This window comes from Pelecanus crispus, chromosome 3 (genome assembly GCF_030463565.1).
Source record: "Pelecanus crispus isolate bPelCri1 chromosome 3, bPelCri1.pri, whole genome shotgun sequence".
Taxonomy (NCBI): Eukaryota; Metazoa; Chordata; class Aves; order Pelecaniformes; family Pelecanidae; genus Pelecanus; species Pelecanus crispus.
This window is the reverse complement of record NC_134645.1, coordinates 121,450,859-121,464,615: the sequence shown is the minus strand read 5'-3', so window position 1 is coordinate 121,464,615 and position 13,757 is coordinate 121,450,859. Positions and strand designations below refer to the sequence as shown.

At 40.3% G+C, this 13,757-nt stretch overlaps 1 protein-coding gene across 2 annotated transcripts in view; it reads left to right on the top strand.

The window, feature by feature from the left end:
* The first annotated feature begins 2,748 nt into the window (after positions 1-2,748).
* Positions 2,749-13,757, top strand: part of WDR35 (WD repeat domain 35) — a 45,700-nt gene continuing 34,691 nt past the window's right edge. For both annotated transcript variants that reach the window (XM_075707351.1, XM_075707350.1), the window contains exons 1-9: positions 2,749-2,772; positions 3,444-3,561; positions 4,229-4,300; positions 6,465-6,557; positions 8,050-8,178; positions 8,390-8,523; positions 9,984-10,149; positions 10,246-10,391; positions 12,514-12,639. In XM_075707351.1, the coding sequence (XP_075563466.1) occupies positions 2,749-2,772; positions 3,444-3,561; positions 4,229-4,300; positions 6,465-6,557; positions 8,050-8,178; positions 8,390-8,523; positions 9,984-10,149; positions 10,246-10,391; positions 12,514-12,639 (1,008 nt within the window). The remainder of the gene's footprint in view (positions 2,773-3,443; positions 3,562-4,228; positions 4,301-6,464; positions 6,558-8,049; positions 8,179-8,389; positions 8,524-9,983; positions 10,150-10,245; positions 10,392-12,513; positions 12,640-13,757) is intronic.

Genomic DNA, 13,757 nt, shown 5'->3' with positions numbered 1-13,757 from the left:
AGCACATAGGACTGCACATTTTTATTTTAAATACAGATGTACCTGTTGATATGGAATGAGTAATTATACTGTTTTAATTATTGGGGCAGTAGAACTAATGTAGACTAATGCAGAGAACTGTTACGAAAAGAACTAAATTTAATCTCTTGGATGGTATATTTAAATTATTTTTATTCTGCTTAAAATAGACTAGACTAGACTAGACTAGACTAGAATATTTCAGTTGGAAGGGACCTACAACGATCATCTAGTCCAGCTGCCAGACCACTGGCATTTTTCTAAATTACCTTTAGCTATCTTGCCCAGCTCTAAGATGCTTAGAGGGGTTCAGCCAGCTTTGCTTTACAGTTCTGTCTTACGTATTTGCTTCTAAGTTGGCATCAGTCAAAAAGCTGGATGCCCGGTTGTCCTGGTTTCGGCTGGGACAGAGTTAATTTTCTTCCTAGCAGCAGGCATAGTGCTGTGTTTTGGATTTCGGAGGAGAATGTTGATAACACGCTGATGTTTTTAGTTGTTGCTGAGTACTGCTTATGCCAGTCAAGGACTTTTTCAGCTTCCCATGCTCTGCCAGGCGCACAAGAAACTGGGAGGGGGCACAGCCAGAATAGCTGATCCAAACTGACCAAAGGGCTATTCCATACCATATGATGTCATGCTCAGTATAGAAACTGGGGGGGGTTGGCCGGGGAGCAGCGATCGCTGCTCGGGAACTGTCTGGGTATCGGTCGGCGGGTGGTGAGCAATTGCATTGTGCATCACTTGCTTCGTATATCATTATTATTATTATCATTATTATACTGTTACTATTAGCATTACTATTTTACTTTATTTCAATTATTAAACTGTTCTTATCTCTACCCAGGAGTGTTTCTCACTCTTACTCCTCCGATTCTCTCCCCCATCCCACCGGGGCAGGGGGAGTGAGCGAGCGGCTGCGTGGTGCTTAGTTGCTGGCTGGGGCTAAACCACGACACCGGTGCTCCTCACTGTTGCACGTTCATGTAACTTGAATAAAATGATGTGACGATAACCCATGGCTGGTTCTATTTCTCTCCATTTCCAGACAGCCTCTCTGAGAAGAGGGGAACGCGCTAAACTTGACGAGACACAGGCTTGAGAACTTGGCTTCGTCATGATCCTCCTTTGACATTAAAAAAAATGGCTTGTATTTCAGTGTTTGTGTTGTATCTAATTGCACTGTGGAGTGCTTAGCCGCTGTGGAAGCAAGGGGGATGCCCTGGGAGACATGGCACTCCTATTCCTCCCGTGTCAAGCAGGCGCGTTTTTAGAGCAGGATGCAGAAGGCACAGGACAGCCCAGCTTCTGTACATCCCCCATGTTCCCCTTTTCTGTCCGTCAGCTACAAAACAGCCTCAGTATGGAAAATACTTATTTTGCAGCTGGGTCCAACCTAGCTTGGAGTCAGTGCTGCGGAGCCCAGCGGCTGCTGAAGCCCCCTGACCCCTCCTGCGGGCACAAACCTGGGCTCCATCCTTCCCCCTGCCCTGCTCGGTGTCCCAGAGCTTCGTAACAGCGGCCATGGGGCTCGCTCACCCTCTCTAACTCACCGATCGAGCATTATGCATCGTGTACGTGACCGAGCGGGCCGGGCCGCGGGCGCCAGCAGCAGCTCCTGAGGGAGTGAATGGCCCCTGAGCCGCCGCCACCGGTGGCCTGGGCGAACGGAGACGCCCGGGGCAACCGCGGTTGGGTAGCTCTGTGTCCTGGTTTCGGCTGGGATAGAGTTAATTTTCTTCCTAGTAGCAGGCATAGTGCTGTGTTTTGGATTTAGTAGGAGAAGAATGTTGATAACACGCTGATGGTTTAGTTGTTGCTGAGTACTGCTTATGCTAGTCAAGGACTTTTCAGCTTCCCATGCTCTGCCAGGGGCACAAGAAACTGGGAGGGGGCACAGCCAGAATAGTTGATCCAAACTGACCAAAGGGCTATTCCATACCATATGCTCAGTATAGAAACTGGGGGGGGTTGGCCAGGGAGCAGCGATCGCTGCTTGGGGACTGTCTGGGTATCGGTCGGCAGGTGGTGAGCAATTGCATTGTGCATCACTTGCTTTGTATATTGTTATTACTATTATTGTTATTATTTTACTTTACTTTATTTCAATTATTAAACTGTTCTTATCTCAACCCAGGAGTGTTTCTCACTCTCACTCCTCCGATTCTCTCCCCCATCCCGCAGGGGCAGGGGCAGTGAGAGAGCAGCTGCGAGGCGCTGAGCTGCTGGCTGGGGCTAAACCACGACCCTGGCGATGCGTTGGTGTAAGTTACGCTAAAACCACCGTGCGCAGCCGCTTCGGGATTCGCAACCTTTCAGGTTGCCCTTGGTGGATAAGCAGAGTGGCCTTTACTCATGAACTACCGGTGCTTTCTACCCAAGTTGAGCACGACCCGGAATGTGCTGCCCGCTGCTGCCCGGGCGGGCAAACCCCCAGCCACCTCCCCGCTCCGGGGCCCAGCCTCCGGCGAGCTGCGGGCAGGCTGCGGGCCAGCTGCGGGCGAGCTGCGGGCGAGCTGCGGGCAGGCACCGGGCAGGCGGGCGGCAGCGCGTGAGTCGGGCCTTTCTTCTCCCGCTCCCGGAAGTAGAGGAGCGCGCGCCCGGGCGAACTTCCGGTGGCGGTTGCCAGGGTGACGCGGTTACCAGGGAGGCCGCGCCGGGCCCGTCGCGCCGCGCCGCCCTGCCCTGAGGAGCGGTGTGGGTCGGCACCCCTCGCCCGCCCGCTCCCCCAGGATGTTCATCTACCTGTGCAAGAAGGTGCTCCTGGGGCACGGAGGAAGAGTCGGGGCGGCGGGGGGCAGGCAGCCCTCGGGGCAGGCCGGGTTCCCGCTCCCCCCCCACTCCCCCGTGAGCCCCCGGGGATCGGGAGCGCGGAGGCCTCGGGGCGCTGAGGGGACCCTCGGGGCTCCCCCTCGCTGCCTGCGGGCCCTGCGGCTCTGCTGGCGCTGGTGGTGCGGCCGTGGGCTTGGTCCCTGCCCGGAGTGCTGCCCTGCTCTGTCCTGCCTGCTCCCTCTCGGTCTGGGTTTGGGCCTTGGGGTTTCTTTGGTCTTCAGCTGTTTCCTATGCGACTGCTCCCCCAGGAGAGTTTGGACGTGGCCCTTCAGCTGCAGACCTGCTCGTTGGGAAGCCCTGTGCACTGTGTCATCCCTCTCACCTCTTTTGTTGCTCGTGGCGCCTTCTCTGCACACTTTGAAGATGTCCTGTTGTTATTATTTACTGCATATGTTAGATTTCCCTTAAGTGTTGTGTTGCTCAGTTTCACTAGTGCTTGTAACTCTATCTTCTTTTTGCATGTACTGGTCTGTTCGTAGAATTAAGTTTATCTTGCATGCATGCTGTCATAGGTGTCTTTGAGGTGTTCCAATAGACTTTTAAAATAAAACATGATTCTTAGAACTATGTAGAGATACAAAATATTTCTTTTTCAGATTGCAATTCCTGGTAATGTTCGATTAAGATGTATTTCCTGGAATAAGGATCAAGGTTTCATAGCCTGTGGTGGAGAGGATGGATTACTGAAAGTTTTAAAATTAGAAACACAGACAGGTAAATAAGACTTTTTTTTTTTTTAAGAGCAAAATGCACCGCACTGCAGAATTCTGAAAGCATAACTCCTTCCACAAGTTACTTGACAATATGCATATGTTTTAAATCTGTACATAGATATTTATATATTTGCATAAACATCAAATGTGCTGTCACTTTCTTTTGAACACTGTTTTCCTCCAGCTTGTGTTACATGGCACACGTAATTTGTCTGTCTGTTATCTCTGCTGAAGTTTTCTTCAGTGCTTCTTTTTTTTCAGGGCATATGTTTCATTCTTGTTCTTTTTGTATAGGCTTCCAGTTTATTTTGGAACTTATATTTTGTTTAAGTGTTCTGTACCATCTTCATTATTTTAGGGAGAAAGCTGTGTATTTTTTTAAAAAATAAATACATTCTAAGAAAAGTAAAATCTAATATATTTGTTTTGTTGTTTTTTTCCTGAGAAACTGCTAGATCATAAAAAGTATATGAATTTGGATGACAGATGCGAATAGCAAACACATTGAACTGAAGGGTGGAAAATTCATCCTGCAGTTACAATTTACATACTTTTAGGTGAAGTAATGTTATCTACGTAAATAGTGATTAGAGTTTCAGTATTGATAGAGACACAGTGATGTGTATGCTTTATTAGGTTTGTTTTATAGCTATTTTTGTTATTTTTAGATGAAGCAAAAATAAAGGGACTTGCAGCTCCTAGCAATCTTTCTGTGAATCAAACTCTTGAAGGTCATAGTGGTAAGTGTCTTCAGGCATTTAATGTACTTTTGATTAGAATTCAAAAAAATACAAGATTTTGTGAAGTTGATAGAGTAATTTTGCTGTAACTTTATTATAAGCCTGAAATAAAGATTAGCAGTATTCAACTCAGGTATGTAGCAGCCTGGCTATCTTTTTTCCAAGTTGTCTGATGAAAGATCTACAGTCAATCTTTCATGATCTGTGAGTGAATTACTGGGTTGAGAATCAAACTGATCTAGCCTTACCTCAGTTCTCCTGGCTGATACAGTATGTGTGATGCAGAGTGCATGCTGCACAAACCAAGCTGTGCTCTGCCTCTTACAATTTAAAGTTTGCTTATGGATTTTGCAAGGTTAAGTCTGTGAACTTTGACATTACAGCCTAACTTGTGTTTTGTATTAGCTCAGGTTTTGCTTTTTCCAAATTACTTGGTCCCCATTCATTATCCTGAGAAGGAAGTATTGATTTCTGTTTAAGTGGATGATGCTATTGTATGTGTTATATTACACAGGGACCTTTTTCCTTTTTTTTTTTTTTTTTTTCCCCAGTTGTGCAGTGCGGCTGGTATAGTACTTGTTATTGCCAACTTCAGCACGATTAATCTGGAAGTGCTAATCAGTTGTATGGCACTGGAAAGTATTTGTAGGTGTTTACATAAGAGATCATGATACATTTGCTCCAGTACTTTTGTTCACATATTGCCTTGGTAGATGACAGACAAAGAATGCTTAAGAGCAGAAGAGAAAAGCTAAACTGGGGGGCGGTTGATGCTGGAATTTCTGAGTTAAAGAAACAATTATGTTCTACTGTCTTTAAAAAAAAAAAAAAGAACGATTTCCTCTTACACTGAATATATGAAATTTTAACCTCTGTACAATAAGCTAAAATGAGAAATGAGACTAAAAGCCTTCTTGAGCATTTTTCTAGTGACACATGTGTGGATAAGCCTGGCTTTTTTGATAGTGTCTGTGAGATTTGCTTATATGTTATGGGTAGCTTTACATTTTCTTCTGAAGAAATCAAAGTTAGTTCAGCAAACCTGATCTCTGTCTGAAATATATCTTCATTTTCCCTTTACTGACAGACTACAGAATGGGTACGTATGTAGGCTGCAGTATAGTATACAGACAAAGTTTAGAGATGTTAGAAAACAGGCTAGAGAACGATAGTGTGTGAAAGTAAAAATTGAATGCAGGGAAATCAGACAGGGAGGAATTAAACTCTCAAGGGAGAAATGTTACATGGTTATCATCTGTGTACAATGGGATATGAAGAGAATGCTAAAATCCTTACATTATTTAAAGAAATGTTCTTTTTATGAGGATTTGCAGTTGAAACCTGCCAACAGTCAGGTTATTTTAGGGGCCTGGTTAAATACGATCAAAAAATGAATTGTGAGGAATTGATTTAGTTGATATTTTGAATGGATGTCTTCAATTCTGAAATAGATTACTGTTACCGTCAAAAATCCCCAACGTTCAGGATATCTTTGATTGCATCTGTTGATAAAGTTCACGACTGAAATGCTGAAAAATGGAAAGGATACAGAGGCAATGGATGACTAGCGGTGAGGGCATGAAAGAGTGTGATGCTTGAAGTGGCCAAGTTCATATCCAGTGTTGAACTGATGAAATAAGATGCTGCTTAGAAATGGTCTGAAGATGTTTCAAGTCAAGTCAAATATTTATGTATAGGATCCCATATGAGACTCATGGGTCTGAAGGAATTGTGTGTAAAGTGCTCTTTTTGGTAATTGGGAGGGAGATTTTGTTTTAAAAAGTGCAGCACTACTGAGGATCAAAATACTAAGAGGAAGAAAAAACCCAAAACTTCTTACAACAGTAGAGTTTTGTCAGCTTCCCAAACTAACACATCAGAGGTGGTCAGAAACTGCAAAACTATGATTTGGGTTTTGCATATTGAAGCAATATTCTGAGCAGAATTTGGAGAGGATGTTATTCAAGTGGGTGAATACAGAAGCAAAAGGAGCTGTTTAGCAGAATTTTGAAAGAGGAAATGAGTGGTACAGAAAGAATGCCTAAAACTAAATCAAAGTCAGCAGTGCAAATTTCTGAAAACCTCCAGGTTGATTAAGTCAGATGTGGTGGGTTTTATTAACTTATTTATACAGTGTAAATAAAAAACTTGTTTCATTTTCTAGGTTCTGTGCAAGTGGTGACATGGAATGAACAGTATCAAAAACTGACTACCAGCGATCAAAATGGACTCATCATTGTGTGGATGCTGTATAAAGGTATTCTACAGGACAAATTTGAGATGGGATAATATTCCATGTTGTGAGAAATATTTTTTCTTTTTTTTTTCCCCCAGCAATTTTTACAATTCTTTTTCAGACTTTTTATTTTGCAGACTGTAAAGTTCAAAATAGATTTAAATCAGTTTCCAAGTTTTTATTGTAATACTTGCCTACATTTTTTGTAGTGTAGTCACAAATAAAAAGGCATTTGTCCTGTGGAGCTACCTTGGGAGAAGATATCAGTTCCTAGTCATATGCTTGGTAAACTGCTCTAAATTTCTTACTTTCTTATCTCTGCTACTTTATTCCCTTGGAGGAATATAGTATATTGAACAAAAAAAAAAGAAGCAGTGCTTCTTTGTGTAGGTTCTGCTCTGGGTATCACTGTAATATTTAAATAGTTCAGCAAAGTGCATCAAGCACAGACATACTGGTAGAACTACAAGAACTTAGCAACCCTGCTTAGAACATCAATTAAATACTTTCATAAAAACAAGCTTTAGAAATGTTTAATTAAGGCAGTGAACTAATATGACTAACCAGTGTATTGCTGTAATTGGCTTCTATTGTTCTTGACCTTTTCACATACATGTACTTCTTTGGTACGCTTAAATTAATTTGAAAGCCAGCAAACCTCTCACTCAGATTAACCACTTTCCAACACATGTGGGAAAGAAAAAGAAAATAGAGGGTTTTCTTTTTCTCTTAGGGATTTTTGTTTAATGAAAAATGGAAACAAATAAAATCTCAGCTCAGCTTCTCATTTCAGGAATAAATAATATCACTTGATTAGTCTTTCTGCCTGATATGTGGTGGCTACTGTCACATAAATCATCTCTTACTTTTGGAAAAGAACCAGTAAATTCCTTAATCATATTCCTATCAAAGACAGTTGTTCCCTTCGTTTATGTTTCCTAGTATATTCTTGTCAGTTCTAAAATGATGTAAGCACAGATCTCTTCCTGTAGGGCTCCTCCTGGACTTTGGCTCCCCTCTCCGATTCTTTATTTGTCAGGGTCTTTTTGGAAATAAGTAGCTCACATCTGAACACTGCAATAATTATGTCTGTGTAGTCGGGGGGACACTATAGCGTAGTCTTGCTAGACTTTTACAGAAAGGGTGGAACAACTTTGTTTTTAATTCCTTTCCAAAATCCATTGCTTCTGTACCTTTTTGTTGTATATTACATTGCAGAGTCATATGTAACCTACTATCTCATGTTTACTTATAAGCAGACCATTCTCAGGTTTCTCCATTTCATTGAACACCTAATTTGATTGCTTGGTAACTTTTATAAGCTGTTTGTGTGTCTTTTTTTAACAACTTCAGGAATTCGCATTGCTAAGAAACGTCATTATCATCCTATTTGCAAATCTTTTTAATTGAGAGTAATTTTAGTCTTTGAATTCAGTGATTAGTGTGTATCTTGAATCCACTAGAGGATTATCAAGTCAGAAGTATAACTCAGTTTTTCATTCACTGCCACTAGGTGCTTGGTATGAAGAGATGATTAACAATAGAAACAAATCCGTTGTTCGAAGTATGAGCTGGAATGCTGATGGACAAAAGATTTGTATTGTATATGAAGATGGAGCTGTGATTGTTGGATCAGTGGATGGTAAAATTTAAGCTCTACTAATTGTTGTGCTATTACATAGCTTTTGTTTGCAGTATTATGTACATAGTGGCTCTGTTTCTCTAGAGAAATACAATTAATAGTTACTTTCTAATTGTTGCTTTGACTTTCTTTAGCTGTTTCAATTTTTACATTGCATCCTATTTTTAATTTTGTGGTATGTTTATTAAGTACAATCAATGTCCTGTTACAGGCAATCGCATTTGGGGAAAAGACTTGAAAGGTACCCACCTGTGCCACGTGGCCTGGTCCTCCGACAGCAAAGTTTTACTCTTTGGAATGGCAAATGGAGAGATTCACATTTATGACAATCAGGGGAATTTTATTGTAAGTTCATGGTGGTATAATAAAGGTACTAACTTCAACAGGCATAAAAATTCAACTTCCTCTTAATTTATTTCATATTTGTTTGTTTAGTTGGCGGACTTCAGTACTGAGAACTGGACAATGTCTTGGGCACAATGTTTTTATTCAAGATTTACGCAGCTGCAGCTTTCTCATATAAATATTTCTTTCTTGGTAGCTAAATGAATATCACATCAACTAATCCTTTTTTGCCTTGCAATAGTTATTGAAGATGTAAAAATATGTATGGTGATACTAAATTGAATGATAATTAAATTAAATGAAGCTTATGTTAAAAGTACTAGTGTGCTTTTAGAATAAAGCAGTAGTTTATTTTCCTATTGCTCCTGTCATTCTTTATTACATAAGGAATGTTACATACTTCAGGGAAAACCTGGTAATAAGTGGAAAAATGAAAGGAAGTAACTATAATATTGCTGCATTCCTACAACTTCGATTTACTTATTTATTTTTATCTACTTATTGGGAATATTTGAATACAACTATGACAAAATGCTAACCATCAGTGAAACACTGACTTTGAGAAGAGCAATGTATTTGGAACCATGTTCTTGACTTTTAGATGTCTATTATAGTGAATTTTCTCATCCTTTCCTTTCTTTCCCTTCCCTAAGAAAATATCTGTTACCCTTCCCATTTTCTTTTTTTTAACCCTCCACTGTATTTTTCTTTCTTTCCACTGTATGAGTCATGGTGTTTCTAGCATGTTTCTAGCATGTGCTGTAAATTACTGAAATTCTTTATATAAGTTGTTGTTGCTTGCCCCGACCTTTTATCAACAATATGTGTGGTTGTGTGTGCTCCCTTCAAGTTACCTGGTAGCCCTCCTCAAAGTGATCCAGGTATACTCTTTATCTTTCAGAAAAAGCCCTTACCTGTGTTACCAGATGTACAGGGCTAATTATTACAAAAGTAAACTTATCTTAATTGGTATTCTAATTTGGACACTTATTTTTTCCAATTATTTCTGTATATTATTCAAGATACTTTTATCAAGAAAAAGCTGACAAAAGGTTTCTTTTTAAAAAAAATCTTGTGGCCAGGAATGGTTTGAAATTTTTTTTTTTTTTTTTGAAAATTCCAGTGGGGTTCCTTGTGTGTGTGTGTGTGTGGTGGGGTTTTTTTTGGGGGTTTTTTTTGTTTGTTTTCTTTGTTTTTCAGTTACTTTTCAAAGAACAAAAATGCCAACATTAAAGTACTTCTTTGTAGTTAAAATATATGTCTTCATATGTCTGATCTGGCTTTGAATAAGGAAGTTTTTCAAACTCTTAAAATTTGGGGAATGTGAAAATTTTTCTTGGGACAGGAAAAAGATTTTGCGTAGACGTCTGGCCTTTTGCAAGGTATCAGTAGAGATATAAGTTCTTCTTCTAAATAGCATGTTGTATGTGACTTTTAAATAATTAACCATTCTTCTCTAGGTGAAAATGAAACTGAGTTGTTTGGTGAACTTAACTGGAGCATTCAGTATTGCTGGGATACATTGGTATCACGGTACAGAAGGCTACATTGAACCAGATTGTCCTTGTCTTGCTGTCTGTTACGACAATGGAAGATGTCAAATAATGAGAGATGAGAATGACCACAGTATGTACAAAATGTGGAGTGCTAATTACTGAGCTACTCTTGACCCAAAATGTCTACTTGTGTTCATATTCTTAATGTTTATTTCTTAAAAACTAGATCCTGTTTTGATTGACACTGGTATGAATGTAGTATGTATTCAGTGGAACCATTGTGGAAGTGTCTTGGCGGTGGCAGGCTCCCTAAAAGCAACTTCTCAAGATAAAGATGTAAACATTGTGCAGTTCTATACTCCGTTTGGTGAGGTAAAAATAGTTAATATGCTACGATAAAAAAACATTTGAGCTATATGTTTTGTCTATGTGGTCATTACTGGTGGAATTTGGATGCCAAAATGTAGGTATTTAGTGTGTTTAACGTGCTCTACGGTATCTAGGCTGTCCACCTGGATCTGGAAAGATGACACAGGACCAGGTACTCTTTTAGAACAGCGAGTTAGTGGCTGGTGTAATAATCCGAGTGCATCTCATAAACCGCTAAATAATGGGATATGTATAGCCTCTAACTTTGAACACTTAACTCAGATACCTGAGTTCAGACTATAGTCAGTAAGCGGTTTGGAACACTTAGGCAGCAGTTAAGAGGCTCACTTAACATCTGTGTATCAAATCTGGAAGTACTTGTCTTTCGCCACTGGCTCTGTAAGAGACCTAGGCATCTCTAGATTAGGAGTGTAAAATAAAGCAGTGAATGCTCCCCTCTATTTTTATGGAATCAGTAAAACTGAGAAAATGGCATCTGGTGTCAGTAAACGCAATGGCTCAGAAACCTCAGAAAAGGTAAACTGTTTCTAATCTTCATTTGTCTGTTGGGGATATTGTTTTGTAAATGTTTCTTGTACTTCCTGTCTTTTTTCATAAGATGTTAAATGTTCAGCAGTTGAGAGACAACTTTCCTATATACTTTTGTTCATGGTGCTACTCTTGCCTTGCAAAGTAATTTCAGGTAATTTCACTTTCCCTCCTAGGAAGATACCTGGAAATCAGTAAGTTAGTGTTAGGTATAAGCGTGTGAGGAAGTTTATCCCTTGTACAGAGGAAGTGCTCATCAGCCCTGAGGGTTACTGTGGTAAGGATAGAGCTGTGAGCCGTGCTGTGAAAGGGGTTAAGATCCAACATCATCTGTAGGGCTTTCCTTAGTTGAAAGTATTAAATGGAATCAAAGGTTTTGGCAATAATGTTACATCTCTGGTTGCTAATGTTCTTCAGATTAACTGAAACAGGTGTTCCAGATTCTGTATCTAGTGTTTAGAAGTAAATTCTTTAGATTTTAGAATTGTTTTGTACTAGTTCTGATATTCAGGTACGTATTTAACTTTTTGGAAGATGGTATCTTCTGTGAATAATGTGTGACTGGTATTTGGACTTGGTATTTGCATCTGATCAAAAGCATGAAATAGGTACTAAACTGTGTAAGTTCATTGACAACAGTTTATTACCACAAAGTTATGCCCTCAAAAGGAAAGTTAGATCTAAGACTAAGTGTCAGTGTTCTGCTCAGTACAAAGCTGTATTTTTTTAAAGCCTAAGCTTATTCAAAATCTTACAGTAAATAGTAGATTAACGTATCCTTTATTATATACATCTATATTATTTGCAAACAAAAAAGCTTCCCACAAAAAAGTGCTCTGTGGGACTATGTTTATAGTTTTTGAAAACAATATTTTTTCAATTGTTTCCTTCATTCAACTTCAAATTCTACAGCAAAATAAAGACATAAAAAAAGATGGAAAGTGTATTTCTTTGCTCTCTTACATTGTAAATGGGCACCTAACTGCCTTTCTTAGACTTTTTTTGAAAGGGAATAGAGAAGAGGAAAATCTCCATTGCCTCACTGCAAATTGTGTACCTCTGCAGCTGGTTCATTGTATGCTCTTGACATAGATTAGCTGTATGTTTTTATTTGTTTAAATTATCAGCTGTAGTTAAGGGCATTGTATCTCACCTGACTAATACACTTTCAGCAGAAATGAAACTTCTGAGGCATGTCAGGTATCAGTGCTACTGTTGTGTTTATTTTAGTAGCAACTGAAATTATAAAGGTGATACAAATTACCAACAAAGGAAAAAATGTTTATACTGTCATTTTTCATCTATTATTTATTTTTGTAAGTTTGAACTATCACTGAGTCCTGTTTTTTCTTCCTTTCTGATAAAAAAAGAATTGAGGCAAAAGAACACTTTATGGTAATGCATGTTAAATATGTCCCCCTTTGTTTGCATGTGTATTGTAATTCGGGAGTCATTATGGGGTACTCTAAAGATCTATGTTTGGTTTTCATCAACTATCAAAACTGTTGCTTATGTATCTTAGAGTGGTTTTCCTATCATAAATTCAGAATCTTTTTCTTTCCTTGTTTTAAAAAAGCATTTGCGCACACTGAAAGTTCCTGGCAAACAGATATCTGCCTTGTCTTGGGAGGGAAGCGGACTGAAAATTGCACTAGCTGTTGATTCTTACATATATTTTGCAAACATTCGTCCAGATTACAAGGTATGTAATAATGTGGCACTTAACTGTATTAATTCCTGTTATTTATTCTTTTTTTGAATGGGTTGAAAAAGTAGCTTTCTCTAATACATAAATCAATGCTTAACATGATTACTGTTTGATCAACACTGCTGAATTGAAGTTTTAGTGGAATGTGAGTGTCTGTCTTGGAATGACTTAGCCTTTGCTTTTTTAATTAATTTGTGATTTTATTTTCATAATAAGGAAGTGTATGCTTTGTTAATATTAACAGAATTGGGCATGATTCTAAATTTGATAGTAATTGAGGCTCTCATATAGGTAAGGCTCCAGTGTTTTCATTGCTCTTTGGTTAAACAAGGTTCAACAAGGCCAAGTGCTGGGTCCTGCACTTCGGTCACAACAACCCCATGCAACGCTACAGGCTTGGGGAGGAGTGGCTGGAAAGCTGCCTGGCCGAAAAGGACCTGGGGGTGTTAGTAGATAGCCGGCTGAACATGAGCCAGCAGTGTGCCCAGGTGGCCAAGAAGGCCAACAGCATCCTGGCTTGTATCAGGAATGCTGTGGCCAGCAGGAGCAGGGAGGTGATTGTCCCCCTGTACTCGGCGCTGGTGAGGCCGCACCTGGAATACTGTGTCCAGTTTTGGGCCCCTCAGAACAAGAAAGACATTGAGGTGCTGGAGCGTGTTCAGAGGCGGGCAACGAAGCTGGTGAAGGGTCTGGAGCACAGGCCTTATGAGGAGCGGCTGAGGGAACTGGGGTTGTTTAGCCTGGAAAAGAGGAGGCTGAGGGGAGACCTTATCGCTCTCTACAACTACCTGAAAGGAGGTTGTAGTGAGGTGGGTGTTGGCCTCTTCTCCCAAGTAGCTAGCGATAGGACAAGAGGAAATGGGCTTAAGCTGCGCCAGGGGAGGTTTAGACTGGAAATTAGGAAAAATTTCTTTACGGAAAGGGTGGTCAGGCATTGGAACAGGCTGCCCAGAGAGGTGGTGGAGTCACCATCCCTGGAGGCGTTTAAAAAACGGGTAGATGTGGCACTTCGGGATATGGTTTAGTCTGGTCTACCCTTGATTAGTCTAGAGTGGGCTTGGTAGTGTAGGTTAATGGTTGGACTGGATGATCTTAAAGGTCTTTTCCAACCT